The sequence below is a fragment of the Drosophila simulans genome, chromosome X (genome assembly GCF_016746395.2).
Source record: "Drosophila simulans strain w501 chromosome X, Prin_Dsim_3.1, whole genome shotgun sequence".
In the NCBI taxonomy this organism is placed as follows: Eukaryota; Metazoa; Arthropoda; class Insecta; order Diptera; family Drosophilidae; genus Drosophila; species Drosophila simulans.
In genome coordinates, this window is record NC_052525.2 from 16691553 (window position 1) to 16718068 (window position 26516).

Here is a 26516-nt window from a genome sequence, read left to right on the forward strand (position 1 = left end):
GCAAAGAGACACCTGCCGAGCTGGTTGGCAACGGGGATTCAATTCGCGTCCAATTTAAATCGGAGTTGATGGCGATGGCGAGTCCGTTCAACCGGCCGCTTCCCCCTGGAAGTCGGGCCACTAGTTGGCCAGGTTTATGGTCGATCTATTAGCGCTGCCTGCGCACCGGGCCATTTGACTTCATTTGATTTCGAGAGCAGATGCCAGATGCCAATTGGCGATTGCCATTCATTTGGCACTCCACCGACACGGCCACCTCCTCCGCAGCCCCACCTCCACCCTCATCCTCGCCAGAGTTCAGTGGCAGCCATCCACAATGGAGCCGCAATGCAGGAGTCATCTGGGAAAATTGATCTTCGGCTTTGCTGTTCGGTGGCCCCCATTTCTCATCGACTCTTCTTGCGGAATCACCTCTCTGCAAATTGTGGAAAATTCGAGGTTGGGCCACTGTGATTTCCCGCAATTCCCACCGATGAGTTGCGGAATATTGGGTGGCCACTATGCGGTGCAGTTCATTTGGGTCACTTCCATTGGCAGACAATCGAACTCCAGACATCTAAATCAAACTTTATTATTCAGATCATCAAAAATATGTTGCCAATATGTAGCCTAAATATAGTTTAAACTACTACTATTTCCAAAAAATCTTTTCAGGTCGTTTTCATACTCTTACGTAAAAACATTTTATGCTTCAGTTTATGTTTCTTTTTTAGTCATTAATATACATATTTAGGTTTAAATGATTTTCCAAGACATGTGTGTTTCTTTACCTTAATAATTTTATACATTCTTCGGAAGCGACAAAATGTAATACATATACAAGTATATGACATGCAGCAAAAGACATCGAATTTGTAGGGCCGACAGTGAAGATTGGCCATGCTCTCTCTCGGTTTTCAAAGGCTTTTCGCTCAAAGAGCCACAATCGAGCGAAAAATAGCAAATTAATTTCACTTTCTTTGTGAGTAAGCTGCTGTCTTTTGTTGCAGTTGCTCCGGTGTCTCTGTGGCCATTGTTGCTCCACCAGCGACAAGCTCGACTTCAAGTTTATTGACTGCGTCGTCTGTGCAATTAACTCTGTGTTTTTTTCTCCGTTTGCCCGCTCTTGTTTGCGCCTCAATGGCCAGTGGGAGGCTGGTGAGGCAGGTGGAGCATAAACGTCAGCTCCATGACTGCCATGGCCCAATGCACCGCAGGGAACAGCCACGCCCACCAACTGGGCTCGCTGGCACTGGCACTGACACTGATACCGACACCGACTTCGACTCCGAGTTACGATCTCCCTGGCATCTCGTGGCACTTGTGGCCCACATATTTTCACCCGGCAATTAGGGAGTGCCTGAAATTGCAGTCTCAAAAGTCATATTTTTGGCTTACATTTTTAATTCCCTGTGTTTCCAATGTGGCTACAGTGCGACTCAGCGCTTCAGATAGTTACATTAATGGATAAACAATACATATATTATTTGTCTTCTCAGTTTCTATTGATTTCTTGCAGATACAAGACGCCAAAAGTTTATGATTTATTTGACCTCTTCGATATGAAATACAAAAATTAAATTTTCAGTTAGCTGAGTATATAGCGACTATACTTTACAAAAATGAGCGTATATAAATCAAACCTTCTTTCTTGGATTTAACATTCTTGGATTTAACAGCTAAAGAAAGCCGCTTTTGCGCCTTCTTGTATCACAACATGTAAGGAATATAGTTAAGATATCGTGTGTGCTACCTTAGATATACCTTAATATGTAAGAAGTGCTTTGGAGTAATTCATAGTGGTTAACAATAATGGTATTTTGAAAATTGGAAATTCGTTTGCCTCTTTGTGTGAAATTAGCTCCCTAAATCAGGTACGAGGCTTATGAATCGCACACTGCATATAGGTCTATACGGGTCGCAAATACTGTGAGCAGTTCCTTAGTATATGCTATGAAATTATTTTTTATGCGTAGAATTCAAACGTCGTTATCACAGTTGCCTCAGTCCAGAAGGCTTTTGCCCTCTGCCAGGCTGGTCGAGGGCATATCCGCCTTCAACAATCGCCGAACTGTTTCCGGCCCTATGAAATCGCTCACTAGACTAACCTTCCGCGTCGCCACCAACTCGGCGAATTCACGCTCCATTAGCATTCGCACTTTATGGAGCTGGAGTCCAAATTCAGCTGGGCATTTCAGACGGATCCAGGAGTCCAGGCACAGCAGCACTTCGAACCCATGCGCCTCGGTTACGAACTGCTTTCCGCCTGCCAGAGCCACCATCAAGCCGCTTACCAAGGTGGTATACTCTAGCGAGGAAGTTTGGTCTGCAGTGCGGGTCTTCTCAAGAAACAGGATCCACTCGCTGGCCAAATTCTTTTGCTTCTTTTTGCCCAAAAGGCAAGAGGATCTCGAAACCTGAACAAATGGATCTCCTTCAGCCACCAGCTGGTTTTTTTTCTCGCGGTCCATGTACGCCAACTTGGGATACAGTCCTGCAGTCAGGGCCAGGCGGATCATATTCGTATCATCGTTGAAAGACGAGGCCAAACGAGCACTGGCCTCGCTAAAGCGGAAGATACGGTACACGGTGTAGCGTAGAGTGCTCACCGCCGAGACGAACATCTCCATTGCGTTACGGCAAACAAAATTGTGCTCGCAAAAATCGCCGATGTCCATGCGCTTCAAGTTGGTGAACTCCTCGTAAAGTTTAATGGCCGCCAGCGAATCACTCATTCCGTCGCCAGCGAAAAGAATTCTGCGGTTCTGCTGGCCTGATTTCTTGCCACGCTCTATGTTCAGAACAAAGGGATCCCTCACCGAGTGGTAGGCCGCAATTATGGTCATGCTGTCCAGGCAGCGCAAGTAAATGGAGTACACCAGGCATTTGCCGATTTGAACGCCTAAAGGCAGTTCGGCAATGATATGTCCCAGTTGCGTGACCTCGTCCCGTTCGTCGAGCACGCCCAATAGCTTCAGTCTAGAACAGGACTGTATTACGGCATCCTTTGGTGGGGTATCCAAAGCCAGATCTAGAAAATTTTCTATTTTCTTGTCTGGAGCTGCCAACTTGGTCAGCAGACATATCTCGTCCAAGGTACGCCTCACGATCTCTGGGACGGTGTACAGATCCATTTTGGCCAGGCGGTCGTTGTCATACAGCCGATAGCAATTGCCATGGCACACGCGTCCAGCTCTTCCCGCACGCTGTTTGGCGTCCGCCTGCGAGATCCACGTAATGGTTAACTGCGATGCATCTATGGTCATGTCATAGGTCTTCATCTTGGCGCGGCCCGTGTCGATGACATAAAGTAGATCCGGAATGGTGATCGAAGTTTGTCCTATGTTGGTACTAAGAATAATCTTTAAACGCACGCCAGGGTAAACGCGGAAGACCTTGCGATGCTCGTTGTTGTCCACCTGGCTATGAAGCAGTATGATAGTAATCTGGTCCTGCGGTAGAGACGATTCCAAGCGGGCCAGTAGCGAGGTCATATCGCTATAGCCTGGCAGGTACACAATCACCGCTCCAGCGTCACCTTGGCGCAGTAATAATTCCAATAGCGAAACTATCAAGTCATTGTCGATATCCGGATCTATGATTGTGCGACCTCCATAATAGGCGGCTAGCAGTTCGCTAGGAGTTTCTTCGCCTGTCGGCTTGCCCAAAAACTGCTCCATTCTCGGGTGCATGTATCCAGTATTACTAAGAATGTCTTCTAGATGATAGATCGCCACCCCGAAGTTGCGCCCCTCTACATCCATCACGGTGCCCCCACCAAAATAGTTGGACAATGCTTCAAGATCCATGGTGGCTGACATAAGCACGACGCGGAGGTGCGGATTCTTTTGCAGCTCCAGCTTGGTGGCCAGCAGCAGAAAGTCTGTGTCCAAATCACGCTCGTGGGCTTCATCAATGATTAAGTGAGTGGTGTTTTTGAAGAAAGACTCCTTATCCATGGCGAGAGCCCTCAAAAGGCAACCACTGGTGGTCAGCATTAGAACCGTGTTGCTGCTGCATTGTCCTGGCAGAGGTGGAATATAGCTTATAGTTATAAGTACTTTGCGGCCAACTGCTACTCACTATTCATGCGAATCTGATAGCCCACTGTGGTGCCAGGCGCCTCTCCGCGCTCCTTGGAAATGCGCTCCGAGACACTGATAGCTGCTAAGCGTCGAGGCTGACTTACCACGATCCTGACTGGAGATCGATGCTCTGCGGCCCACTCAAGGATGTACTGAGGAAGTTGGGTGGACTTGCCAGAGCCAGTGGCTCCTTTAATGATCAAAACCTGTAAGGTGGAACCTCAGGTATTATTAGTAGCAATTCAGTGTTTGACTTAATATTAATAGAAAATGGTACAGGTACATAATATCAGAAGGAAGCATTTGGTCACCTGATCACGCTGCAGAACGTTGAGGATGCTCTCTCGCTGCTTGTAGATGGGCAGGCTCCGGCGCTCGTGCTGAATGTTCCTGTTCCTGTTGCTCTGCGGCGGCGGAATAAGCCTCTGCCCGACTAGGCCGAAGTTGGAAGGACGCCGTTTATCCTGATACTGCTCTTTCTTGCGCTTAAAGCCTTCAACGGAGTTTATCAATCTTCGTTCCACATTGCCGGCCATTTGTCCCAGAACGTCTAGGAGCGGTGGACAAATGTGCAGCTTTGTGTTGCAAAGGAGGTACTGCTGTTGGTCCTCCGACTGCGGGCGACTTATAAAAAGGACGAGGTCCTCCTCTGAACCCTTGCTCACCGTCTTAAGCCCGCGATTCTGGGCCAATCGGTGAACGTGGCTGCGCTGGGCTTTGGTAAGTCCGGGGAGCTGTTTCATCGGCTCGCAGCTTTGCAGGAAGTCGTTGACCAGTTGGCGCAGCATCTTTTCGTCCTCGGAATTCAGCTTGTCGCCCCCGTCGGCTTTCGCGTTGCCCGGTCGAGTCTTCTGTTTGCCAGTGCCCTTCTTCCCACCGGTTACCCGGCCATCGACCACCAACAATGCCGCCTGTCCAGGATCCGGTGGTGCCTTCTTCCTGCCCTGGCGTCGGCCGCGTTTCACAACTTTTTCACTGTCCGCCATTCAACTGTGTTCAATCTCTGTGCGCTTTTGCAATTCTATTCGCTTTTCAATCAGCTGTATTTCTACAATACCTCGATAAATATGAATTGTAGAAGTTATCGGACCCCAATGGGATATCAGGCGGCGTTGCTGCCTATCGAGCCGGATGCCAGTGTGCCCAAATAATAATAATACTAAAATAACTTTTACTGTTCTCGATATGATTTATTTACCAATGTTTTTTACTCTAACGGCGATTCGTACTCTGAATTTTACGTTACCAAAGCAAACTTATATGTATTTATATTTAGATTTGGAAACCAATTTGTGCATTTCTGCCTGCTACATACATACATATTCATGTACATATATTTGCTTATTTATTTATATTAAGCTACATTAAGGTCAATGACAATGATTTTTACAGTGTATGACAGCTAATGGATATGAAGCTTTATATGTTATGGACATGGTTGGAGTTTTGTTGAATTGTTAATTGTTCAGGTTGTATGAAGAGCAACCGTTCTAAGTAGGGAAAGGGGAGGACAGTTAATTATGATGTGTTTAATGTTTATCTGGGAATGGTTGAAAATGAAAATGTTCCTGAGCTAGTGCTTGAACTTAACTTATAAGTTAACACCAGTCATATTTTGAGCTCCTGTTGCTTAGTGATGATGTAGTATGATGATGCGCGTTTAATGATGATTTAGTATAATGAAGCGCGTTCCCGGCAAATCTTCATGTGTTGCAGAGCCCATCCTTAATGGCAGCTGCAAACGCAGACGGCACAGTCTTCCTGGGACACAACAATCGAGGCCTCCGCGCTAATACAGTCACAGCTGGCCTGCTCAACTCCTGGCAGAAAAGGTGGAACTTAGCGGGCAACAGTAATATGTCAACGGCTTCCACATTTTCATTCCGACCCGGTCACTGTCCCTTCGTCAGCCTGGGCGACGCCACAATGCCAGAAGAAGCCACTCCGAATTACCTCGGTATCACCGTCGACAGGAGTCTCACCTGCAAGCCGTACCTATTGAGAAAATAGAGACTGAAATTATTCTACTGGCTTATAGGAAGGAATCCAAGTTGCCGACATCCTCCAATCTCCTTATTTATAATCCGATCGTCAAGCCGATCTGGGAAATGGCCAGTAGTCTGATATCGGAATAATACAAAGGTTTGAAAACAAGGAGCTACGCACCGCCCACCTGCTGCACGACAAAGCCACCATCCACGAGATCCTAGGCTTCCCTTGGGTCAGTGAAGAGGTGATGAAGAGCAGCGAGCAATATGCCAAGAGGCTTCATAGGCATCCCAACGTAATGGCCATCTCCCTATTGGATAACAGCGAGCATGAGCTCGTTCAATGTTAGCTGAGTCAATAAAAAATTAAATATAATACTTACTCGTTAAGCGATACGTTCTACAATTTGATTTATGGTTTTAAATAAATCAATAAAATAATTGGCATTTGTGAGGTGTGGTGTGTCCAAGCGTGAGCCTCTTCATAAGGATTTGGGCTCTTCTGCTGTATGTTGTAGTGTTTTAGGAGAAGTGTGTACATATGAATTTCTTAATGTCACTGAGGATCCAGATAAGGTTCATTTTTGGAAAGTGGTTAGACCCAAGGTTTCTTATGGTTGACTGGTAGTTTGAATTGTTGTCAAGATTTGTGAGGGATTTTTGGGGGGAACGGGAATCGAAGCAGATACATATATATGTATGTATGTATGTACTTTCATTATTTTACATGATGTGGCTACAGTGCGACTCAGCGCTTCAGATAGTTACATTAATGGATAAACAATACATATATTATTTGTCTTCTCAGTTTCTATTGATTTCTTGCAGATACAAGACGCCAAAAGTTTATGATTTATTTGACCTCTTCGATATGAAATACAAAAATTAAATTTTCAGTTAGCTGAGTATATAGCGACTATACTTTACAAAAATGAGCGTATATAAATCAAACCTATGGTCCGTTCTTACCCGACACAATTCAGAGATCTGGTTAAATATTCGAATAAGTATTCTAAGTATTCTTGGATTTAACAGCTAAAGAAAGCCGCTTTTGCGCCTTCTTGTATCACAACATGTAAGGAATATAGTTAAGATATCGTGTGTGCTACCTTAGATATACCTTAATATGTAAGAAGTGCTTTGGAGTAATTCATAGTGGTTAACAATAATGGTATTTTGAAAATTGGAAATTCGTTTGCCTCTTTGTGTGAAATTAGCTCCCTAAATCAGGTACGAGGCTTATGAATCGCACACTGCATATAGGTCTATACGGGTCGCAAATACTGTGAGCAGTTCCTTAGTATATGCTATGAAATTATTTTTTATGCGTAGAATTCAAACGTCGTTATCACAGTTGCCTCAGTCCAGAAGGCTTTTGCCCTCTGCCAGGCTGGTCGAGGGCATATCCGCCTTCAACAATCGCCGAACTGTTTCCGGCCCTATGAAATCGCTCACTAGACTAACCTTCCGCGTCGCCACCAACTCGGCGAATTCACGCTCCATTAGCATTCGCACTTTATGGAGCTGGAGTCCAAATTCAGCTGGGCATTTCAGACGGATCCAGGAGTCCAGGCACAGCAGCACTTCGAACCCATGCGCCTCGGTTACGAACTGCTTTCCGCCTGCCAGAGCCACCATCAAGCCGCTTACCAAGGTGGTATACTCTAGCGAGGAAGTTTGGTCTGCAGTGCGGGTCTTCTCAAGAAACAGGATCCACTCGCTGGCCAAATTCTTTTGCTTCTTTTTGCCCAAAAGGCAAGAGGATCTCGAAACCTGAACAAATGGATCTCCTTCAGCCACCAGCTGGTTTTTTTTCTCGCGGTCCATGTACGCCAACTTGGGATACAGTCCTGCAGTCAGGGCCAGGCGGATCATATTCGTATCATCGTTGAAAGACGAGGCCAAACGAGCACTGGCCTCGCTAAAGCGGAAGATACGGTACACGGTGTAGCGTAGAGTGCTCACCGCCGAGACGAACATCTCCATTGCGTTACGGCAAACAAAATTGTGCTCGCAAAAATCGCCGATGTCCATGCGCTTCAAGTTGGTGAACTCCTCGTAAAGTTTAATGGCCGCCAGCGAATCACTCATTCCGTCGCCAGCGAAAAGAATTCTGCGGTTCTGCTGGCCTGATTTCTTGCCACGCTCTATGTTCAGAACAAAGGGATCCCTCACCGAGTGGTAGGCCGCAATTATGGTCATGCTGTCCAGGCAGCGCAAGTAAATGGAGTACACCAGGCATTTGCCGATTTGAACGCCTAAAGGCAGTTCGGCAATGATATGTCCCAGTTGCGTGACCTCGTCCCGTTCGTCGAGCACGCCCAATAGCTTCAGTCTAGAACAGGACTGTATTACGGCATCCTTTGGTGGGGTATCCAAAGCCAGATCTAGAAAATTTTCTATTTTCTTGTCTGGAGCTGCCAACTTGGTCAGCAGACATATCTCGTCCAAGGTACGCCTCACGATCTCTGGGACGGTGTACAGATCCATTTTGGCCAGGCGGTCGTTGTCATACAGCCGATAGCAATTGCCATGGCACACGCGTCCAGCTCTTCCCGCACGCTGTTTGGCGTCCGCCTGCGAGATCCACGTAATGGTTAACTGCGATGCATCTATGGTCATGTCATAGGTCTTCATCTTGGCGCGGCCCGTGTCGATGACATAAAGTAGATCCGGAATGGTGATCGAAGTTTGTCCTATGTTGGTACTAAGAATAATCTTTAAACGCACGCCAGGGTAAACGCGGAAGACCTTGCGATGCTCGTTGTTGTCCACCTGGCTATGAAGCAGTATGATAGTAATCTGGTCCTGCGGTAGAGACGATTCCAAGCGGGCCAGTAGCGAGGTCATATCGCTATAGCCTGGCAGGTACACAATCACCGCTCCAGCGTCACCTTGGCGCAGTAATAATTCCAATAGCGAAACTATCAAGTCATTGTCGATATCCGGATCTATGATTGTGCGACCTCCATAATAGGCGGCTAGCAGTTCGCTAGGAGTTTCTTCGCCTGTCGGCTTGCCCAAAAACTGCTCCATTCTCGGGTGCATGTATCCAGTATTACTAAGAATGTCTTCTAGATGATAGATCGCCACCCCGAAGTTGCGCCCCTCTACATCCATCACGGTGCCCCCACCAAAATAGTTGGACAATGCTTCAAGATCCATGGTGGCTGACATAAGCACGACGCGGAGGTGCGGATTCTTTTGCAGCTCCAGCTTGGTGGCCAGCAGCAGAAAGTCTGTGTCCAAATCACGCTCGTGGGCTTCATCAATGATTAAGTGAGTGGTGTTTTTGAAGAAAGACTCCTTATCCATGGCGAGAGCCCTCAAAAGGCAACCACTGGTGGTCAGCATTAGAACCGTGTTGCTGCTGCATTGTCCTGGCAGAGGTGGAATATAGCTTATAGTTATAAGTACTTTGCGGCCAACTGCTACTCACTATTCATGCGAATCTGATAGCCCACTGTGGTGCCAGGCGCCTCTCCGCGCTCCTTGGAAATGCGCTCCGAGACACTGATAGCTGCTAAGCGTCGAGGCTGACTTACCACGATCCTGACTGGAGATCGATGCTCTGCGGCCCACTCAAGGATGTACTGAGGAAGTTGGGTGGACTTGCCAGAGCCAGTGGCTCCTTTAATGATCAAAACCTGTAAGGTGGAACCTCAGGTATTATTAGTAGCAATTCAGTGTTTGACTTAATATTAATAGAAAATGGTACAGGTACATAATATCAGAAGGAAGCATTTGGTCACCTGATCACGCTGCAGAACGTTGAGGATGCTCTCTCGCTGCTTGTAGATGGGCAGGCTCCGGCGCTCGTGCTGAATGTTCCTGTTCCTGTTGCTCTGCGGCGGCGGAATAAGCCTCTGCCCGACTAGGCCGAAGTTGGAAGGACGCCGTTTATCCTGATACTGCTCTTTCTTGCGCTTAAAGCCTTCAACGGAGTTTATCAATCTTCGTTCCACATTGCCGGCCATTTGTCCCAGAACGTCTAGGAGCGGTGGACAAATGTGCAGCTTTGTGTTGCAAAGGAGGTACTGCTGTTGGTCCTCCGACTGCGGGCGACTTATAAAAAGGACGCGGTCCTCCTCTGAACCCTTGCTCACCGTCTTAAGCCCGCGATTCTGGGCCAATCGGTGAACGTGGCTGCGCTGGGCTTTGGTAAGTCCGGGGAGCTGTTTCATCGGCTCGCAGCTTTGCAGGAAGTCGTTGACCAGTTGGCGCAGCATCTTTTCGTCCTCGGAATTCAGCTTGTCGCCCCCGTCGGCTTTCGCGTTGCCCGGTCGAGTCTTCTGTTTGCCAGTGCCCTTCTTCCCACCGGTTACCCGGCCATCGACCACCAACAATGCCGCCTGTCCAGGATCCGGTGGTGCCTTCTTCCTGCCCTGGCGTCGGCCGCGTTTCACAACTTTTTCACTGTCCGCCATTCAACTGTGTTCAATCTCTGTGCGCTTTTGCAATTCTATTCGCTTTTCAATCAGCTGTATTTCTACAATACCTCGATAAATATGAATTGTAGAAGTTATCGGACCCCAATGGGATATCAGGCGGCGTTGCTGCCTATCGAGCCGGATGCCAGTGTGCCCAAATAATAATAATACTAAAATAACTTTTACTGTTCTCGATATGATTTATTTACCAATGTTTTTTACTCTAACGGCGATTCGTACTCTGAATTTTACGTTACCAAAGCAAACTTATATGTATTTATATTTAGATTTGGAAACCAATTTGTGCATTTCTGCCTGCTACATACATACATATTCATGTACATATATTTGCTTATTTATTTATATTAAGCTACATTAAGGTCAATGACAATGATTTTTACAGTGTATGACAGCTAATGGATATGAAGCTTTATATGTTATGGACATGGTTGGAGTTTTGTTGAATTGTTAATTGTTCAGGTTGTATGAAGAGCAACCGTTCTAAGTAGGGAAAGGGGAGGACAGTTAATTATGATGTGTTTAATGTTTATCTGGGAATGGTTGAAAATGAAAATGTTCCTGAGCTAGTGCTTGAACTTAACTTATAAGTTAACACCAGTCATATTTTGAGCTCCTGTTGCTTAGTGATGATGTAGTATGATGATGCGCGTTTAATGATGATTTAGTATAATGAAGCGCGTTCCCGGCAAATCTTCATGTGTTGCAGAGCCCATCCTTAATGGCAGCTGCAAACGCAGACGGCACAGTCTTCCTGGGACACAACAATCGAGGCCTCCGCGCTAATACAGTCACAGCTGGCCTGCTCAACTCCTGGCAGAAAAGGTGGAACTTAGCGGGCAACAGTGATATGTCAACGGCTTCCACATTTTCATTCCGACCCGGTCACTGTCCCTTCGTCAGCCTGGGCGACGCCACAATGACAGAAGAATCCACTCCGAATTACCTCGGTATCACCGTCGACAGGAGTCTCACCTGCAAGCCGTACCTATTGAGAAAATAGAGACTGAAATTATTCTACTGGCTTATAGGAAGGAATCCAAGTTGCCGACATCCTCCAATCTCCTTATTTATAATCCGATCGTCAAGCCGATCTGGGAAATGGCCAGTAGTCTGATATCGGAATAATACAAAGGTTTGAAAACAAGGAGCTACGCACCGCCCACCTGCTGCACGACAAAGCCACCATCCACGAGATCCTAGGCTTCCCTTGGGTCAGTGAAGAGGTGATGAAGAGCAGCGAGCAATATGCCAAGAGGCTTCATAGGCATCCCAACGTAATGGCCATCTCCCTATTGGATAACAGCGAGCATGAGCTCGTTCAATGTTAGCTGAGTCAATAAAAAATTAAATATAATACTTACTCGTTAAGCGATACGTTCTACAATTTGATTTATGGTTTTAAATAAATCAATAAAATAATTGGCATTTGTGAGGTGTGGTGTGTCCAAGCGTGAGCCTCTTCATAAGGATTTGGGCTCTTCTGCTGTATGTTGTAGTGTTTTAGGAGAAGTGTGTACATATGAATTTCTTAATGTCACTGAGGATCCAGATAAGGTTCATTTTTGGAAAGTGGTTAGACCCAAGGTTTCTTATGGTTGACTGGTAGTTTGAATTGTTGTCAAGATTTGTGAGGGATTTTTGGGGGGAACGGGAATCGAAGCAGATACATATATATGTATGTATGTATGTACTTTCATTATTTTACATAGTTTTATTCTTTTTTTTATTTGCGTTATTTTTTACGCATGTTAGTGCGTGGGACAGGGCCTTCTCCGCATCCTGCCGGCCTACCAACGAACCAATGCACTCTGTAAAGACAAATATTTAAATAATATATCTGCAAAACTATAAATATACATACCAATCAAAACTGAGAAGAATTGTGGAAATGATTTTAAAGCCTTCTTCCCGTTGCGGCCGCCTATATTGTAAGCGCACAAGAGCTGTTCCTCCGCAACGCTCTTGATTGCCTTCGACAAGATGTTGCCCTTTAAAATGTTTGTTACTGCTTTAATCTGAAAGAAAAAATAAAAACAGAATCCATTTCACGATCATTTAGATTATAAATACTTTACTTACGTAGCGTTTTTTGGACTCTTGGGACTCGCTTATTTTCAGCTCTAAATCTGCAAGGTCCTCATCCGATGAGACTGGAAACGCCTCAACCACACGCGCATTTTTTGCTTTCCCCTCCAAGAACACCTTCTTCACCAAAGCCATATTCCTAGCAGTCTGTTTTGTGTTCTCCTCCAGCTGCTTCGAGTTCGTTTCTATTGCCATTTCCAAGGCCCGAAGCCGTTGGCCGATCCTTTCAGTGCGTCTTTCCATCAAAAATTCTTCTTTGGATGTTTTGCGACCCGGCCTACTTCGACTATAACCTTAACTGTTTTTTGCCGCGTGGCTTCAAGTTGTTTACCTTCTCTTATCGATATCGACAGTTATCGATAATTTTTTTTAGGTTAAGGAACTTTTTTTTTTAAATAACACATCTTTAAACCAAAATCACCGTTTTCGGTGTTGCTATGGGGGCTTTAAACTGAATTCACCAAAAAGAAAATAAAGACGCATGAAAACTTTGAAATAAATAACAATAAATATAAACCTAAAAATGTATTAAAATCGCTGATATTTGAAAATGGTATTCAGAGGCAAAATTAGGTTTTTTTACTCTGACTTTGTCTCTTCCCTCTCACATCACTCACTATAATTTTCGAACTACTTCGAAATAAAATAAAAACAAGAGAGAATGCTATATTCGAGTTCCCCGATCCTCAGATACCCGTTACTCAGCTAGTGTGAATGCGAACGCGAATTTTTATTTAGATTTTCCAAAACACATACACAATTGTAGACTTCGTTGATTTTATTAAAGAATATTGTCTGGTTTAGTCTGTATTCTTTATAACCAGACAAATATGGGATATTTTAAAATATAAGGACACCGTTAATAGTTGCACAAATTAGTAGATTTCCCTACGCGTGTGTACCATACCATAAAACCTATGTTGAAATAAGAGATAAACGCTTAGCTACTTATTCAGTAAAAGCTTTTGAAGACATTTCAACAATATTGAAACAAAGCAAGTTTCATACTCTCCTTAAATTTGACCGCCAGCAGCTAAAACAGAGCTATTGGGCTCACTTCCTCCACTGGATTCCCTGTCTGCCAGCAGCTGGTCCTCTTATTCGATGTTAAATCACCACATCCTGCAGTAACTGCGTTTTTAACACATTTTTCTAGTCGTATTGGGATAAATCCACCAAATTCAACAAATTGACGTTCTTGAAAAAAATTGGTTTATTTAGCCTGGTGGGCTGCTCTTCAACAGATTTGCGATGACTCTCGGAAAGTTACAACTCCACGAAAACGCTATGTGGGCAGGATACCTTCCTCCTGTGCCCATCCGCTTAACAAGCTTCGTTTAGCCTGGAATCGGTGCTCCAGGTTCACTTTATCCTGCTCTACCAAGTAGCTAAACTAATTAGGACTAAGTGAAAAAAAAGTATATTTATTTCGCCTTGGCAGCAGGTTTCTGTGGCTCCTCCTCGTCCCGTTCGTCGAGCACGCCCAATAGCTTCAGTCTAGAACAGGACTGTATTACGGCATCCTTTGGTGGGGTATCCAAAGCCAGATCTAGAAAATTTTCTATTTTCTTGTCTGGAGCTGCCAACTTGGTCAGCAGACATATCTCGTCCAAGGTACGCCTCATGATCTCTGGGACGGTGTACAGATCCATTTTGGCCAGGCGGTCGTTGTCATACAGCCGATAGCAATTGCCATGGCACACGCGTCCAGCTCTTCCCGCACGCTGTTTGGCGTCCGCCTGCGAGATCCACGTAATGGTTAACCGCGATGCATCTATGGTCATGTCATAGGTCTTCATCTTGGCGCGGCCCGTGTCGATGACATAAAGTAGATCCGGAATGGTGATCGAAGTTTGTCCTATGTTGGTACTAAGAATAATCTTTAAACGCACGCCAGGGAAAAAGCGGAAGACCTTGCGATGCTCGTCGTTGTCCACCTGGCTATGAAGCAGTATGATAGTAATCTGGTCCTGCGGTAGAGACGATTCCAAGCGGGCCAATTCCAATAGCGAAACTATCAAGTCATTGTCGATATCCGGATCTATGATTGTACCTCCATAATAGGCGGCTAGCAGTTCGCTAGGAGTTTCTTCGCCTGTCGGCTTGCCCAAAAACTGCTCCATTCTCGGGTGCATGTATCCAGTATTACTAAGAATGTCTTCTAGATGATAGATCGCCACCCCGAAGTTGCGCCCCTCTACATCCATCACGGTGCCCCCACCAAAATAGTTGGACAATGCTTCAAGATCCATGGTGGCTGACATAAGCACGACGCGGAGGTGCGGATTCTTTTGCAGCTCCAGCTTGGTGGCCAGCAGCAGAAAGTCTGTGTCCAAATCACGCTCGTGGGCTTCATCAATGATTAAGTGAGTGGTGTTTTTGAAGAAAGACTCCTTATCCATGGCGAGAGCCCTCAAAAGGCAACCACTGGTGGTCAGCATTAGAACCGTGTTGCTGCTGCATTGTCCTGGCAGAGGTGGAATATAGCTTATAGTTATAAGTACTTTGCGGCCAACTGCTACTCACTATTCATGCGAATCTGATAGCCCACTGTGGTGCCAGGCGCCTCTCCGCGCTCCTTGGAAATGCGCTCCGAGACACTGATAGCTGCTAAGCGTCGAGGCTGACTTACCACGATCCTGACTGGAGATCGATGCTCTGCGGCCCACTCAAGGATGTACTGAGGAAGTTGGGTGGACTTGCCAGAGCCAGTGGCTCCTTTAATGATCAAAACCTGTAAGGTGGAACCTCAGGTATTATTAGTAGCAATTCAGTGTTTGACTTAATATTAATAGAAAATGGTACAGGTACATAATATCAGAAGGAAGCATTTGGTCACCTGATCACGCTGCAGAACGTTGAGGATGCTCTCTCGCTGCTTGTAGATGGGCAGGCTCGTACTCTGAAATTTACGTTACTAAAGCAAACTTATATGTATTTATATTTAGATTTTGAAACCAATTTGTGCATTTCTGCCTGCTACATACATACATATTCATGTACATATATTTGCTTATTTATTTATATTAAGCTACATTAAGGTCAATGACAATGATTTTTACAGTGTATGACAGCTAATGCATATGAAGCTTTATATTTTATGGACATGGTTGGAGTTTTGTTGAATTGTTAATTGTTCAGGTTGTATGAAGAGCAACCGTTCTAAGTAGGGAAAGGGGAGGACAGTTAATTATGATGTGTTTAATGTTTATCTGGGAATGGTTGAAAATGAAAATGTTCCTGAGCTAGTGCTTGAACTTAACTTATAAGTTAACACCAGTCATATTTTGAGCTCCTGTTGCTTAGTGATGATGAAGTATGATGATGCGCGTTTAATGATGATTTAGTATAATGAAGAGCGTTCCCGGCAAATCTTCATGTGTTGCAGAGCCCATCCTTAATGGCAGCTGCAAACGCAGACGGCACAGTCTTCCTGGGACACAACAATCGAGGCCTCCGCGCTAATACAGTCACAGCTGGCCTGCTCAACTCCTGGCAGAAAAGGTGGAACTTAGCGGGCAACAGTAATATGTCAACGGCTTCCACATTTTCATTCCGACCCGGTCACTGTCCCTTCGTCAGCCTGGGCGACGCCACAATGCCAGAAGAAGCCACTCCGAATTACCTCGGTATCACCGTCGACAGGAGTCTCACCTGCAAGCCGTACCTATTGAGAAAATAGAGACTGAAATTATTCTACTGGCTTATAGGAAGGAATCCAAGTTGCCGACATCCTCCAATCTCCTTATTTATAATCCGATCGTCAAGCCGATCTGGGAAATGGCCAGTAGTCTGATATCGGAATAATACAAAGGTTTGAAAACAAGGAGCTACGCACCGCCCACCTGCTGCACGACAAAGCCACCATCCACGAGATCCTAGGCTTCCCTTGGGTCAGTGAAGAGGTGATGAAGAGCAGCGAGCAATATGCCAAGAGGCTTCATAGGCATCCCAACGTAATGGCCATCTCCCTATTGGATAACAGCGAGCATGAGCTCGTTCAATGTTAGCTGAGTCAATAAAAAATTAAATATAATACTTACTCGTTAAGCGATACGTTCTACAATTTGATTTATGGTTTTAAATAAATCAATAAAATAATTGGCATTTGTGAGGTGTGGTGTGTCCAAGCGTGAGCCTCTTCATAAGGATTTGGGCTCTTCTGCTGTATGTTGTAGTGTTTTAGGAGAAGTGTGTACATATGAATTTCTTAATGTCACTGAGGATCCAGATAAGGTTCATTTTTGGAAAGTGGTTAGACCCAAGGTTTCTTATGGTTGACTGGTAGTTTGAATTGTTGTCAAGATTTGTGAGGGATTTTTGGGGGGAACGGGAATCGAAGCAGATACATATATATGTATGTATGTATGTACTTTCATTATTTTACATAGTTTTATTCTTTTTTTTATTTGCGTTATTTTTTACGCATGTTAGTGCGTGGGACAGGGCCTTCTCCGCATCCTGCCGGCCTACCAACGAACCAATGCACTCTGTAAGGACAAATATTTAAATAATATATCTGCAAAACTATAATTATACATACCAATCAAAACTGAGAAGAATTGTGGAAATGATTTTAAAGCCTTCTTCCCGTTGCGGCCGCCTATATTGTAAGCGCACAAGAGCTGTTCCTCCGCAACGCTCTTGATTGCCTTCGACAAGATGTTGCCCTTTAAAATGTTTGTTACTGCTTTAATCTGAAAGAAAAAATAAAAACAGAATCCATTTCACGATCATTTAGATTATAAATACTTTACTTACGTAGCGTTTTTTGGACTCTTGGGACTCGCTTATTTTCAGCTCTAAATCTGCAAGGTCCTCATCCGATGAGACTGGAAACGCCTCAACCACACGCGCATTTTTTGCTTTCCCCTCCAAGAACACCTTCTTCACCAAAGCCATATTCCTAGCAGTCTGTTTTGTGTTCTCCTCCAGCTGCTTCGAGTTCGTTTCTATTGCCATTTCCAAGGCCCGAAGCCGTTGGCCGATCCTTTCAGTGCGTCTTTCCATCAAAAATTCTTCTTTGGATGTTTTGCGACCCGGCCTACTTCGACTATAACCTTAACTGTTTTTTGCCGCGTGGCTTCAAGTTGTTTACCTTGTCTTAACTGCTAACTTATCGATATCGACAGTTATCGATATTTTTTTTTAGGTTAAGGAACTTTTTTTTTAAATAACACATCTTTAAACCAAAATCAACGTTTTCGGTGTTGCTATGGGGGCTTTAAACTGAATTCACCAAAAAGAAAATAAAGACGCATGAAAACTTTGAAATAAATAAAAATAAATATAAACCTAAAAATGTATTAAAATCGCTGATATTTGAAAATGGTATTCAGAGGCAAAATTAGGTTTTCTTACTCTGACTTTGTCTCTTCCCTCTCACATCACTCACTATAATTTTCGAACTACTTCGAAATAAAATAAAAACAAGAGAGAATGCTATATTCGAGTTCCCCGATCCTCAGATACCCGTTACTCAGCTAGTGTGAATGCGAACGCGAATTTTTATCATTTTTCTAGGATATCGATAGATATTGGGGAATAAAATGGCCACATGAGTAAACAAACTTGCGCTGCGTCTTTGTCTCCAGAATCTGTATGCTGAATCTCAACCTTCTAGCTCTTATAGATCGACTCGGCTATTGCTCCTGATCAAGAATATATATGTACTTTATATACTCGGAAACGCTTTCTTCTGCCTGTTACATACCATTCAACGAATCTAGTATACCCTTTTACTCTACGAGTAACGGGTATAACAACAAATATGAAATGCGAACATCGAATTCGGCTTGACTTCGAAACGTTGCTAGAAGAAGCCTGTTAGATTTTCCAAAACACATACACAATTGTAGACTTCGTTGATTTTATTAAAGAATATTGTCTGGTTTAGTCTGGATTCTTTATAACCAGACAAATATGGGATATTTTAAAATATAACGACACCGTTAATAGTTGCACAAATTAGTAGATTTCCCTACGCGTGTGTACCATACCATAAAACCTTTGTTGAAATAAGAGATAAACGCTTAGCTACTTATTCAGTAAAAGCTTTTGAAGACATTTCAACAATATTGAAACAAAGCAAGTTTCATACTCTCCTTAAATTTGACCGCCAGCAGCTAAAACAGAGCTATTGGGCTCACTTCCTCCACTGGATTCCCTGTCTGCCAGCAGCTGGTCCTCTTATTCGATGTTAAATCACCACATCCTGCAGTAACTGCGTTTTTAACACATTTTTCTAGTCGTATTGGGATAAATCCACCAAATTCAACAAATTGACGTTCTTGAAAAAAATTGGTTTATTTAGCCTGGTGGGCTGCTCTTCAACAGATTTGCGATGACTCTCGGAAAGTTACAACTCCACGAAAACGCTATGTGGGCAGGATACCTTCCTCCTGTGCCCATCCGCTTAACAAGCTTCGTTTAGCCTGGAATCGGTGCTCCAGGTTCACTTTATCCTGCTCTACCAAGTAGCTAAACTAATTAGGACTAAGTGAAAAAAAAGTATATTTATTTCGCCTTGACAGCAGGATTCTGTGGGTCCTCCTCGTCCCGTTCGTCGAGCACGCCCAATAGCTTCAGTCTAGAACAGGACTGTATTACGGCATCCTTTGGTGGAGCTTCCAACTTGGTCAGCAGACATATCTCGTCCAAGGTACGCCTCATGAGCTCTGGGACGGTGTGCAGATCCATTTTGGCCAGGCGGTCGTTGTCATACAGCCGATAGCAATTGCCATGGCACACGCGTCCAGCTCTTCCCGCACGCTGTTTGGCGTCCGCCTGCGAGATCCACGTAATGGTTAACCGCGATGCATCTATGGTCATGTCATAGGTCTTCATCTTGGCGCGGCCCGTGTCGATGACATAAAGTAGATCCGGAATGGTGATCGAAGTTTGTCCTATGTTGGTACTAAGAATAATCTTTAAACGCACGCCAGGGAAAAAGCGGAAGACCTTGCGATGCTCGTCGTTGTCCACCTGGCTATGAAGCAGTATGATAGTAATCTGGTCCTGCGGTAGAGACGATTCCAAGCGGGCCAGTAGCGAGGTCATATCGCTATAGCCTGGCAGGTACACAATCACCGCTCCAGCGTCACCTTGGCGCAGTAATAATTCCAATAGCGAAACTATCAAGTCATTGTCGATATCCGGATCTATGATTGTACGACCTCCATAATAGGCGGCTAGCAGTTCGCTAGGAGTTTCTTCGCCTGTCGGCTTGCCCAAAAACTGCTCCATTCTCGGGTGCATGTATCCAGTATTACTAAGAATGTCTTCTAGATGATAGATCGCCACCCCGAAGTTGCGCCCCTCTACATCCATCACGGTGCCCCCACCAAAATAGTTGGACAATGCTTCAAGATCCATGGTGGCTGACATAAGCACGACGCGGAGGTGCGGATTCTTTTGCAGCTCCAGCTTGGTGGCCAGCAGCAGAAAGTCTGTGTCCAAATCACGCTCGTGGGCTTCATCAATGATTAAGTGAGTGGTGTTTTTGAAGAAAGACTCCTTATCCATGGCGAGAGCCCTCAAAAGGCAACCACTGGTGGTCAGCATTAGAACCGTGTTGCTGCTGCATTGTCCTGGCAGAGGTGGAATATAGCTTATAGTTATAAGTACTTTGCGGCCAACTGCTACTCACTATTCATGCGAATCTGATAGCCCACTGTGGTGCCAGGCGCCTCTCCGCGCTCCTTGGAAATGCGCTCCGAGACACTGATAGCTGCTAAGCGTCGAGGCTGACTTACCACGATCCTGACTGGAGATCGATGCTCTGCGGCCCACTCAAGGATGTACTGAGGAAGTTGGGTGGACTTGCCAGAGCCAGTGGCTCCTTTAATGATCAAAACCTGTAAGGTGGAACCTCAGGTATTATTAGTAGCAATTCAGTGTTTGACTTAATATTAATAGAAAATGGTACAGGTACATAATATCAGAAGGAAGCATTTGGTCACCTGATCACGCTGCAGAACGTTGAGGATGCTCTCTCGCTGCTTGTAGATGGGCAGGCTCGTACTCTGAAATTTACGTTACTAAAGCAAACTTATATGTATTTATATTTAGATTTTGAAACCAATTTGTGCATTTCTGCCTGCTACATACATACATATTCATGTACATATATTTGCTTATTTATTTATATTAAGCTACATTAAGGTCAATGACAATGATTTTTACAGTGTATGACAGCTAATGCATATGAAGCTTTATATTTTATGGACATGGTTGGAGTTTTGTTGAATTGTTAATTGTTCAGGTTGTATGAAGAGCAACCGTTCTAAGTAGGGAAAGGGGAGGACAGTTAATTATGATGTGTTTAATGTTTATCTGGGAATGGTTGAAAATGAAAATGTTCCTGAGCTAGTGCTTGAACTTAACTTATAAGTTAACACCAGTCATATTTTGAGCTCCTGTTGCTTAGTGATGATGAAGTATGATGATGCGCGTTTAATGATGATTTAGTATAATGAAGAGCGTTCCCGGCAAATCTTCATGTGTTGCAGAGCCCATCCTTAATGGCAGCTGCAAACGCAGACGGCACAGTCTTCCTGGGACACAACAATCGAGGCCTCCGCGCTAATACAGTCACAGCTGGCCTGCTCAACTCCTGGCAGAAAAGGTGGAACTTAGCGGGCAACAGTAATATGTCAACGGCTTCCACATTTTCATTCCGACCCGGTCACTGTCCCTTCGTCAGCCTGGGCGACGCCACAATGCCAGAAGAAGCCACTCCGAATTACCTCGGTATCACCGTCGACAGGAGTCTCACCTGCAAGCCGTACCTATTGAGAAAATAGAGACTGAAATTATTCTACTGGCTTATAGGAAGGAATCCAAGTTGCCGACATCCTCCAATCTCCTTATTTATAATCCGATCGTCAAGCCGATCTGGGAAATGGCCAGTAGTCTGATATCGGAATAATACAAAGGTTTGAAAACAAGGAGCTACGCACCGCCCACCTGCTGCACGACAAAGCCACCATCCACGAGATCCTAGGCTTCCCTTGGGTCAGTGAAGAGGTGATGAAGAGCAGCGAGCAATATGCCAAGAGGCTTCATAGGCATCCCAACGTAATGGCCATCTCCCTATTGGATAACAGCGAGCATGAGCTCGTTCAATGTTAGCTGAGTCAATAAAAAATTAAATATAATACTTACTCGTTAAGCGATACGTTCTACAATTTGATTTATGGTTTTAAATAAATCAATAAAATAATTGGCATTTGTGAGGTGTGGTGTGTCCAAGCGTGAGCCTCTTCATAAGGATTTGGGCTCTTCTGCTGTATGTTGTAGTGTTTTAGGAGAAGTGTGTACATATGAATTTCTTAATGTCACTGAGGATCCAGATAAGGTTCATTTTTGGAAAGTGGTTAGACCCAAGGTTTCTTATGGTTGACTGGTAGTTTGAATTGTTGTCAAGATTTGTGAGGGATTTTTGGGGGGAACGGGAATCGAAGCAGATACATATATATGTATGTATGTATGTACTTTCATTATTTTACATAGTTTTATTCTTTTTTTTATTTGCGTTATTTTTTACGCATGTTAGTGCGTGGGACAGGGCCTTCTCCGCATCCTGCCGGCCTACCAACGAACCAATGCACTCTGTAAAGACAAATATTTAAATAATATATCTGCAAAACTATAAATATACATACCAATCAAAACTGAGAAGAATTGTGGAAATGATTTTAAAGCCTTCTTCCCGTTGCGGCCGCCTATATTGTAAGCGCACAAGAGCTGTTCCTCCGCAACGCTCTTGATTGCCTTCGACAAGATGTTGCCCTTTAAAATGTTTGTTACTGCTTTAATCTGAAAGAAAAAATAAAAACAGAATCCATTTCACGATCATTTAGATTATAAATACTTTACTTACGTAGCGTTTTTTGGACTCTTGGGACTCGCTTATTTTCAGCTCTAAATCTGCAAGGTCCTCATCCGATGAGACTGGAAACGCCTCAACCACACGCGCATTTTTTGCTTTCCCCTCCAAGAACACCTTCTTCACCAAAGCCATATTCCTAGCAGTCTGTTTTGTGTTCTCCTCCAGCTGCTTCGAGTTCGTTTCTATTGCCATTTCCAAGGCCCGAAGCCGTTGGCCGATCCTTTCAGTGCGTCTTTCCATCAAAAATTCTTCTTTGGATGTTTTGCGACCCGGCCTACTTCGACTATAACCTTAACTGTTTTTTGCCGCGTGGCTTCAAGTTGTTTACCTTCTCTTAACTGCTAACTTATCGATATCGACAGTTATCGATAATTTTTTTTAGGTTAAGGAACTTTTTTTTTTAAATAACACATCTTTAAACCAAAATCACCGTTTTCGGTGTTGCTATGGGGGCTTTAAACTGAATTCACCAAAAAGAAAATAAAGACGCATGAAAACTTTGAAATAAATAAAAATAAATATAAACCTAAAAATGTATTAAAATCGCTGATATTTGAAAATGGTATTCAGAGGCAAAATTAGGTTTTCTTACTCTGACTTTGTCTCTTCCCTCTCACATCACTCACTATAATTTTCGAACTACTTCGAAATAAAATATAACCAAAAGAGAGAATGCTATATTCGAGTTCCCCGATCCTCAGATACCCGTTACTCAGCTAGTGTGAATGCGAACGCGAATTTTTATCATTTTTCTAGGATATCGATAGATATTGGGGAATAAAATGGCCACATGAGTAAACAAACTTGCGCTGCGTCTTTGTCTCCAGAATCTGTATGCTGAATCTCAACCTTCTAGCTCTTATAGATCGACTCGGCTATTGCTCCTGATCAAGAATATATATATGTACTTTATATACTCGGAAACGCATCCTTCTGCCTGTTACATACTTTTCAACGAATCTAGTATACCCTTTTACTCTGCGAGTAACGGGTATAACAACAAATATGAAATGCGAACATCGAATTCGGAAACTTTGCTAGAAGAAGCCTATTAGATTTTCCAAAACACATACACAATTGTAGACTTCGTTGATTTTATTAAAGAATATTGTCTGGTTTAGTCTGGATTCTTTATAACCAGACAAATATGGGATATTTTAAAATATAACGACACCGTTAATAGTTGCACAAATTAGTAGATTTCTCTACGCGTATGTACCATACCATAAAACCTTTGGTGAAATAAGAGATAAACGCTTAGCTACTTATTCAGTAAAAGCTTTTGAAGACATTTCAACAATATTCAAACAAAGCAATCTTCATACTCTCCTTAAATTTGACCGCCAGCAGCTAAAACAGAGCTATTGGGCTCACTTCCTCCACTGGATTCCCTGTCTGCCAGCAGCTGGTCCTCTTATTCGATGTAAAATCACCACATCCTGCAGTAACTGCGTTTTTAACACATTTTTCTAGTCGTATTGGGATAAATCCACCAAATTCAACAAATTGACGTTCTAGAAAAAAATTGGTTTATTTAGCCTGGTGGGCTGCTCTTCAACAGATTTGCGATGACTCTCGGAAAGTTACAACTCCACGAAAACGCTATGTGGGCAGGATACCTTCCTCCTGTGCCCATCCGCTTAACAAGCTTCGTTTAGCCTGGAATCGGTGCTCCAGGTTCACTTTATCCTGCTCTACCAAGTAGCTAAACTAATTAGGACTAAGTGAAAAAACGTATATTTATTTCGCCTTGGCAGCAGGTTTCTGTGGCTCCTCCTCGCTGTCGTCGTCCTCCGCATCGGAGTCGAACTCAGAGTCTTCGTCGTCCTCCTCGGAATCGAAGTCCGAGTCATCCTCGTCCTCGTCACCATCGCCGGCGAGATTCAACTGCTTGATCTTGTCCAGCAGCTCGTCGCGTGTGTGCGCCACCCGTTTGGCCTTCTCCTGGCTCTCTAGCTCCTGCTCGTCCAGCTGCTCCTCGCTGGGGTCCTTCTCCTGCTTCTTACCCTTCCGCATGTAGCGCAGGAAGGCGCGTCGCTTGCGCTCCGAGAACGACTTGACCAGCCGGTCCATCTCTGACTGCAGCTGCTGCTCCTCGCGCGGCGTCGGCTGCGGCTCCTCGATGGCCACCTCAGTGGCGCTCTTCAGGCACTTGGCGCATGCATTCGCCTTGATGGCGCAGTCCCTGCATACCACATGGTAGGCCTTCTTCACCGACCGCTCCTTGCAGTGGGCGCAGACCTTGGCCTGCGTCAGCGGCTTGTACTTCTTGTACTTGATCTTCCACTCGATCTGCTCCTTGCACCGCTGGCACACCGTGGACACGTGCATCGCATTCAGGCGCAGCTGCTGCGGCGTCTTGTCGTGCAGATCGTTTTTGAAAACATGACGATTTTTGTGCTTCTGCGCACGTGTGCGACTTACATTGCCGCGCTGGCTGCTCATCTTTGGCTCCTCCGGCTGGTTTGCGCTGCAGATACATGGGGCATTAGCTCAACATTGAGTTAGTCACCTGTTTTTCTCAATTTACCTGCTTAACTTGGACTAATTCGATCACAGACTGTTGCTTGCCACTTATTTTGCGTGCGATTTTTATTTTATTTTGGTCAGTGTGGCCGTTTCTTGTTGCTGCGAAAACATTGTAAGTTCTGGCATGGTTCCAGACACAGTGGCTCTTAAGAGGCTAAGCGGTGACTCAAACCATCAATGCAACTAAAACTGTAACGGATATTCAGTTTTGAATTTTCAAGTTTTAATTTAGATTTCTAATTCTTATAAGCTGTGCATTAAAAACTGATGTGTTTTTTTAATCATTATACTGAATATAAAAGACATCTATAGAATATGCAGATATTTGGATATTAATATATTTGATATTATTTGATATTTGATTTGATATTGAATCTTATTATTAACTTTAAAACGCATTTTCATTTGCAGAACCCCATGTGGCCATGCGCGACCTCAAACAGCGCCTCTTCGATCTGCTGCGCTCCGGCGGCAACAACAACAGCAGCAGCAATAACAACAGCGGCAGCAACGGCTCCAACAGCAACAGCTGCAATTCGCATCAGAACAAGTCGAACAATCAAACACACGCGACGCCCGCCCAAAAGCCGAAGAAACTGCACGAGTACACGGCCGCCGACTGCAATGCGGCATTTCTGCGGAAATACCACGACCTCAGCATCAGCAGGGATCGGGAAATGGACAGGGATCGGGAGCGGGATCGAGAGCGGGAGAGGGCTGGACCTGGTCAGGTGCAGTCGCCCAATGTGATCTACTTCAATGAGAACCTGTCGATGGCCAGCAAGTACAATGTGCGACCCTTTCCGCTCGCCCGTTATCCCTCGTGTCCTTTGAGCAGTTTCGGCCTCTCGCCGGGATCCGGACGCCCGGAGGGCAGTGCCGGCAGCAGTTTGGGCGAGGAGGAGGACACGGAGAGCGAGCCCTATCACTTCTGTTCCGACGAGGATCATAGCAGTCACACGCAAACCATCAAGTTGCGACGCCATCAAAATGGCCACCATGGCCATCATGGCCTCGACATGATGGAGCCGTCGGTCAACGAGGACGCCGACCTGGAGGACGACCAGGCCGAGTCGCAGCTGGACTCGTTCTGCACGCTCTGCACCTCGACCTTCAGCTACAACAAGTGCTGCCGCTTCTGCGAGAACTCGCTCTGCGGCTCCAAGTGCAACTCGGAGCGCGGTTCGCACGCCAGCCGGATGAGCCGCATCAGCCAGATTAGCAGGAACCTGGACGGCGGCTATCCGCCCGATCCGGACCTCGATTCGCACCAGAATCAGCTGCAGCCGCACCGATTCGGCGGCAGCATGCGCATGCTGGCCCACCATCAGTCGGCGGCCATCAGGTTAGTTTAAAATCTTTTATTTTAAGTGAAATGTGTTCGCTTTTTTGCGCTTAAAAATTATCTGTTATATTTTTAAACTTAAGATCTTGATATATGTCTTCCATTAAATGGAAGAGTTTCTTTCAATTTGGATTTGTGGGTTAGCCATAATGAAATCCATTA

General features: G+C 44.7%; 8 protein-coding genes across 11 annotated transcripts in view; 1 reads left to right on the forward strand and 7 right to left on the reverse strand.

Moving 5' to 3' along the window:
• Nucleotides 1–26516, forward strand: part of LOC6726262 (espin) — a 63145-nt gene that overhangs the window by 6777 nt on the left and 29852 nt on the right. For both annotated transcript variants that reach the window (XM_039297931.2, XM_039297930.2), the window contains exon 2: nt 25421–26354. In XM_039297931.2, the coding sequence (XP_039153865.1) occupies nt 25435–26354 (920 nt within the window). In that variant the 5' untranslated portion in view covers nt 25421–25434. The remainder of the gene's footprint in view (nt 1–25420; nt 26355–26516) is intronic.
• LOC27209053 (3'-5' RNA helicase YTHDC2-like) lies at nt 548–10616 on the reverse strand. 2 transcript variants are annotated; one of them, XR_006542122.1, is made up of 4 exons: nt 9805–10616; nt 9492–9699; nt 7005–9432; nt 548–1622 (listed from the first exon to the last, which is right to left on the reverse strand). XR_006542122.1 is itself a non-coding variant. In XM_044923769.1 (3 exons), the coding sequence occupies exons 1-3, from the start codon at nt 10477–10479 to the stop codon at nt 7412–7414; spliced, it is 2904 nt and encodes a 967-aa protein (XP_044779704.1). In that variant the 5' UTR covers nt 10480–10616; the 3' UTR covers nt 6843–7411. The 2 variants fall into 2 exon arrangements, 1 of the variants encoding a protein (XP_044779704.1); XM_044923769.1 differs by lacking the exon at nt 548–1622 and having other exon boundaries at nt 6843–9432.
• LOC6726256 (3'-5' RNA helicase YTHDC2) lies at nt 1461–5189 on the reverse strand. The gene is made up of 3 exons (XM_039297942.2): nt 4376–5189; nt 4063–4270; nt 1461–4003 (listed from the first exon to the last, which is right to left on the reverse strand). The coding sequence occupies exons 1-3, from the start codon at nt 5048–5050 to the stop codon at nt 1983–1985; spliced, it is 2904 nt and encodes a 967-aa protein (XP_039153876.1). The 5' UTR covers nt 5051–5189; the 3' UTR covers nt 1461–1982.
• Nucleotides 5358–12941, reverse strand: LOC120285374. Of its 2 annotated transcripts, XM_044923770.1 has the most exons (6): nt 12583–12941; nt 12365–12518; nt 12191–12311; nt 6436–6761; nt 6231–6363; nt 5358–6059 (listed from the first exon to the last, which is right to left on the reverse strand). In XM_044923770.1, exons 1-3 carry the CDS (start codon nt 12829–12831, stop codon nt 12205–12207), a joined length of 510 nt encoding a protein of 169 aa, XP_044779705.1. In that variant the 5' UTR covers nt 12832–12941; the 3' UTR covers nt 5358–6059; nt 6231–6363; nt 6436–6761; nt 12191–12204. The 2 variants fall into 2 exon arrangements, with proteins under 2 accessions (XP_044779705.1, XP_039153881.1); XM_039297947.1 differs by lacking the exons at nt 5358–6059; nt 6231–6363; nt 6436–6761 and adding exons at nt 10787–11488; nt 11660–11792 and having other exon boundaries at nt 11865–12311; nt 12583–12939.
• On the reverse strand, nt 13784–20691 carry LOC120285372 (3'-5' RNA helicase YTHDC2-like). Its single transcript, XM_039297943.2, has 4 exons — nt 20550–20691; nt 20237–20444; nt 19600–20177; nt 13784–14552 (listed from the first exon to the last, which is right to left on the reverse strand). The coding sequence occupies exons 2-4, from the start codon at nt 20241–20243 to the stop codon at nt 14013–14015; spliced, it is 1125 nt and encodes a 374-aa protein (XP_039153877.1). The 5' UTR covers nt 20244–20444; nt 20550–20691; the 3' UTR covers nt 13784–14012.
• Nucleotides 15554–17707, reverse strand: LOC6726258. The gene is made up of 5 exons (XM_039297945.2): nt 17350–17707; nt 17132–17285; nt 16632–17078; nt 16427–16559; nt 15554–16255 (listed from the first exon to the last, which is right to left on the reverse strand). The coding sequence occupies exons 1-3, from the start codon at nt 17596–17598 to the stop codon at nt 16972–16974; spliced, it is 510 nt and encodes a 169-aa protein (XP_039153879.1). The 5' UTR covers nt 17599–17707; the 3' UTR covers nt 15554–16255; nt 16427–16559; nt 16632–16971.
• Nucleotides 20676–22841, reverse strand: LOC120285373. The gene is made up of 5 exons (XM_039297946.1): nt 22472–22841; nt 22254–22407; nt 21754–22200; nt 21549–21681; nt 20676–21377 (listed from the first exon to the last, which is right to left on the reverse strand). The coding sequence occupies exons 1-3, from the start codon at nt 22718–22720 to the stop codon at nt 22094–22096; spliced, it is 510 nt and encodes a 169-aa protein (XP_039153880.1). The 5' UTR covers nt 22721–22841; the 3' UTR covers nt 20676–21377; nt 21549–21681; nt 21754–22093.
• On the reverse strand, nt 23993–25163 carry LOC6726260 (uncharacterized protein C9orf85 homolog). The gene is made up of 2 exons (XM_016172440.3): nt 25011–25163; nt 23993–24950 (listed from the first exon to the last, which is right to left on the reverse strand). Exon 2 carries the CDS (start codon nt 24923–24925, stop codon nt 24221–24223), a length of 705 nt encoding a protein of 234 aa, XP_016039770.1. The 5' UTR covers nt 24926–24950; nt 25011–25163; the 3' UTR covers nt 23993–24220.

Coding starts and splice junctions, on each gene's coding strand:
- LOC27209053 (XM_044923769.1), bottom strand. CDS start 10,479: ATGGCGGACAGTGAAAAAGTTGTGAAACGCGGCCGACGCCAGGGCAGG. Junction 9,700..9,804: donor ACGTTCTGCAGCGTGATCAG/GTGACCAAATGC, acceptor TCCACCTTACAG/GTTTTGATCATTAAAGGAGC. Junction 9,433..9,491: donor CTATCAGATTCGCATGAATA/GTGAGTAGCAGT, acceptor CACCTCTGCCAG/GACAATGCAGCAGCAACACG.
- LOC120285372 (XM_039297943.2), bottom strand. Junction 14,553..19,599: donor CGTCTCTACCGCAGGACCAG/ATTACTATCATA, acceptor CCGCAGGACCAG/ATTACTATCATACTGCTTCA.
- LOC120285374 (XM_044923770.1), bottom strand. CDS start 12,831: ATGGAAAGACGCACTGAAAGGATCGGCCAACGGCTTCGGGCCTTGGAA. Junction 12,519..12,582: donor AAGAGTCCAAAAAACGCTAC/GTAAGTAAAGTA, acceptor TTTTTCTTTCAG/ATTAAAGCAGTAACAAACAT. Junction 12,312..12,364: donor ATTCTTCTCAGTTTTGATTG/GTATGTATATTT, acceptor TTGTCTTTACAG/AGTGCATTGGTTCGTTGGTA.
- LOC6726260 (XM_016172440.3), bottom strand. CDS start 24,925: ATGAGCAGCCAGCGCGGCAATGTAAGTCGCACACGTGCGCAGAAGCAC.
- LOC6726256 (XM_039297942.2), bottom strand. CDS start 5,050: ATGGCGGACAGTGAAAAAGTTGTGAAACGCGGCCGACGCCAGGGCAGG. Junction 4,271..4,375: donor ACGTTCTGCAGCGTGATCAG/GTGACCAAATGC, acceptor TCCACCTTACAG/GTTTTGATCATTAAAGGAGC. Junction 4,004..4,062: donor CTATCAGATTCGCATGAATA/GTGAGTAGCAGT, acceptor CACCTCTGCCAG/GACAATGCAGCAGCAACACG.
- LOC6726258 (XM_039297945.2), bottom strand. CDS start 17,598: ATGGAAAGACGCACTGAAAGGATCGGCCAACGGCTTCGGGCCTTGGAA. Junction 17,286..17,349: donor AAGAGTCCAAAAAACGCTAC/GTAAGTAAAGTA, acceptor TTTTTCTTTCAG/ATTAAAGCAGTAACAAACAT. Junction 17,079..17,131: donor ATTCTTCTCAGTTTTGATTG/GTATGTATAATT, acceptor TTGTCCTTACAG/AGTGCATTGGTTCGTTGGTA.
- LOC120285373 (XM_039297946.1), bottom strand. CDS start 22,720: ATGGAAAGACGCACTGAAAGGATCGGCCAACGGCTTCGGGCCTTGGAA. Junction 22,408..22,471: donor AAGAGTCCAAAAAACGCTAC/GTAAGTAAAGTA, acceptor TTTTTCTTTCAG/ATTAAAGCAGTAACAAACAT. Junction 22,201..22,253: donor ATTCTTCTCAGTTTTGATTG/GTATGTATATTT, acceptor TTGTCTTTACAG/AGTGCATTGGTTCGTTGGTA.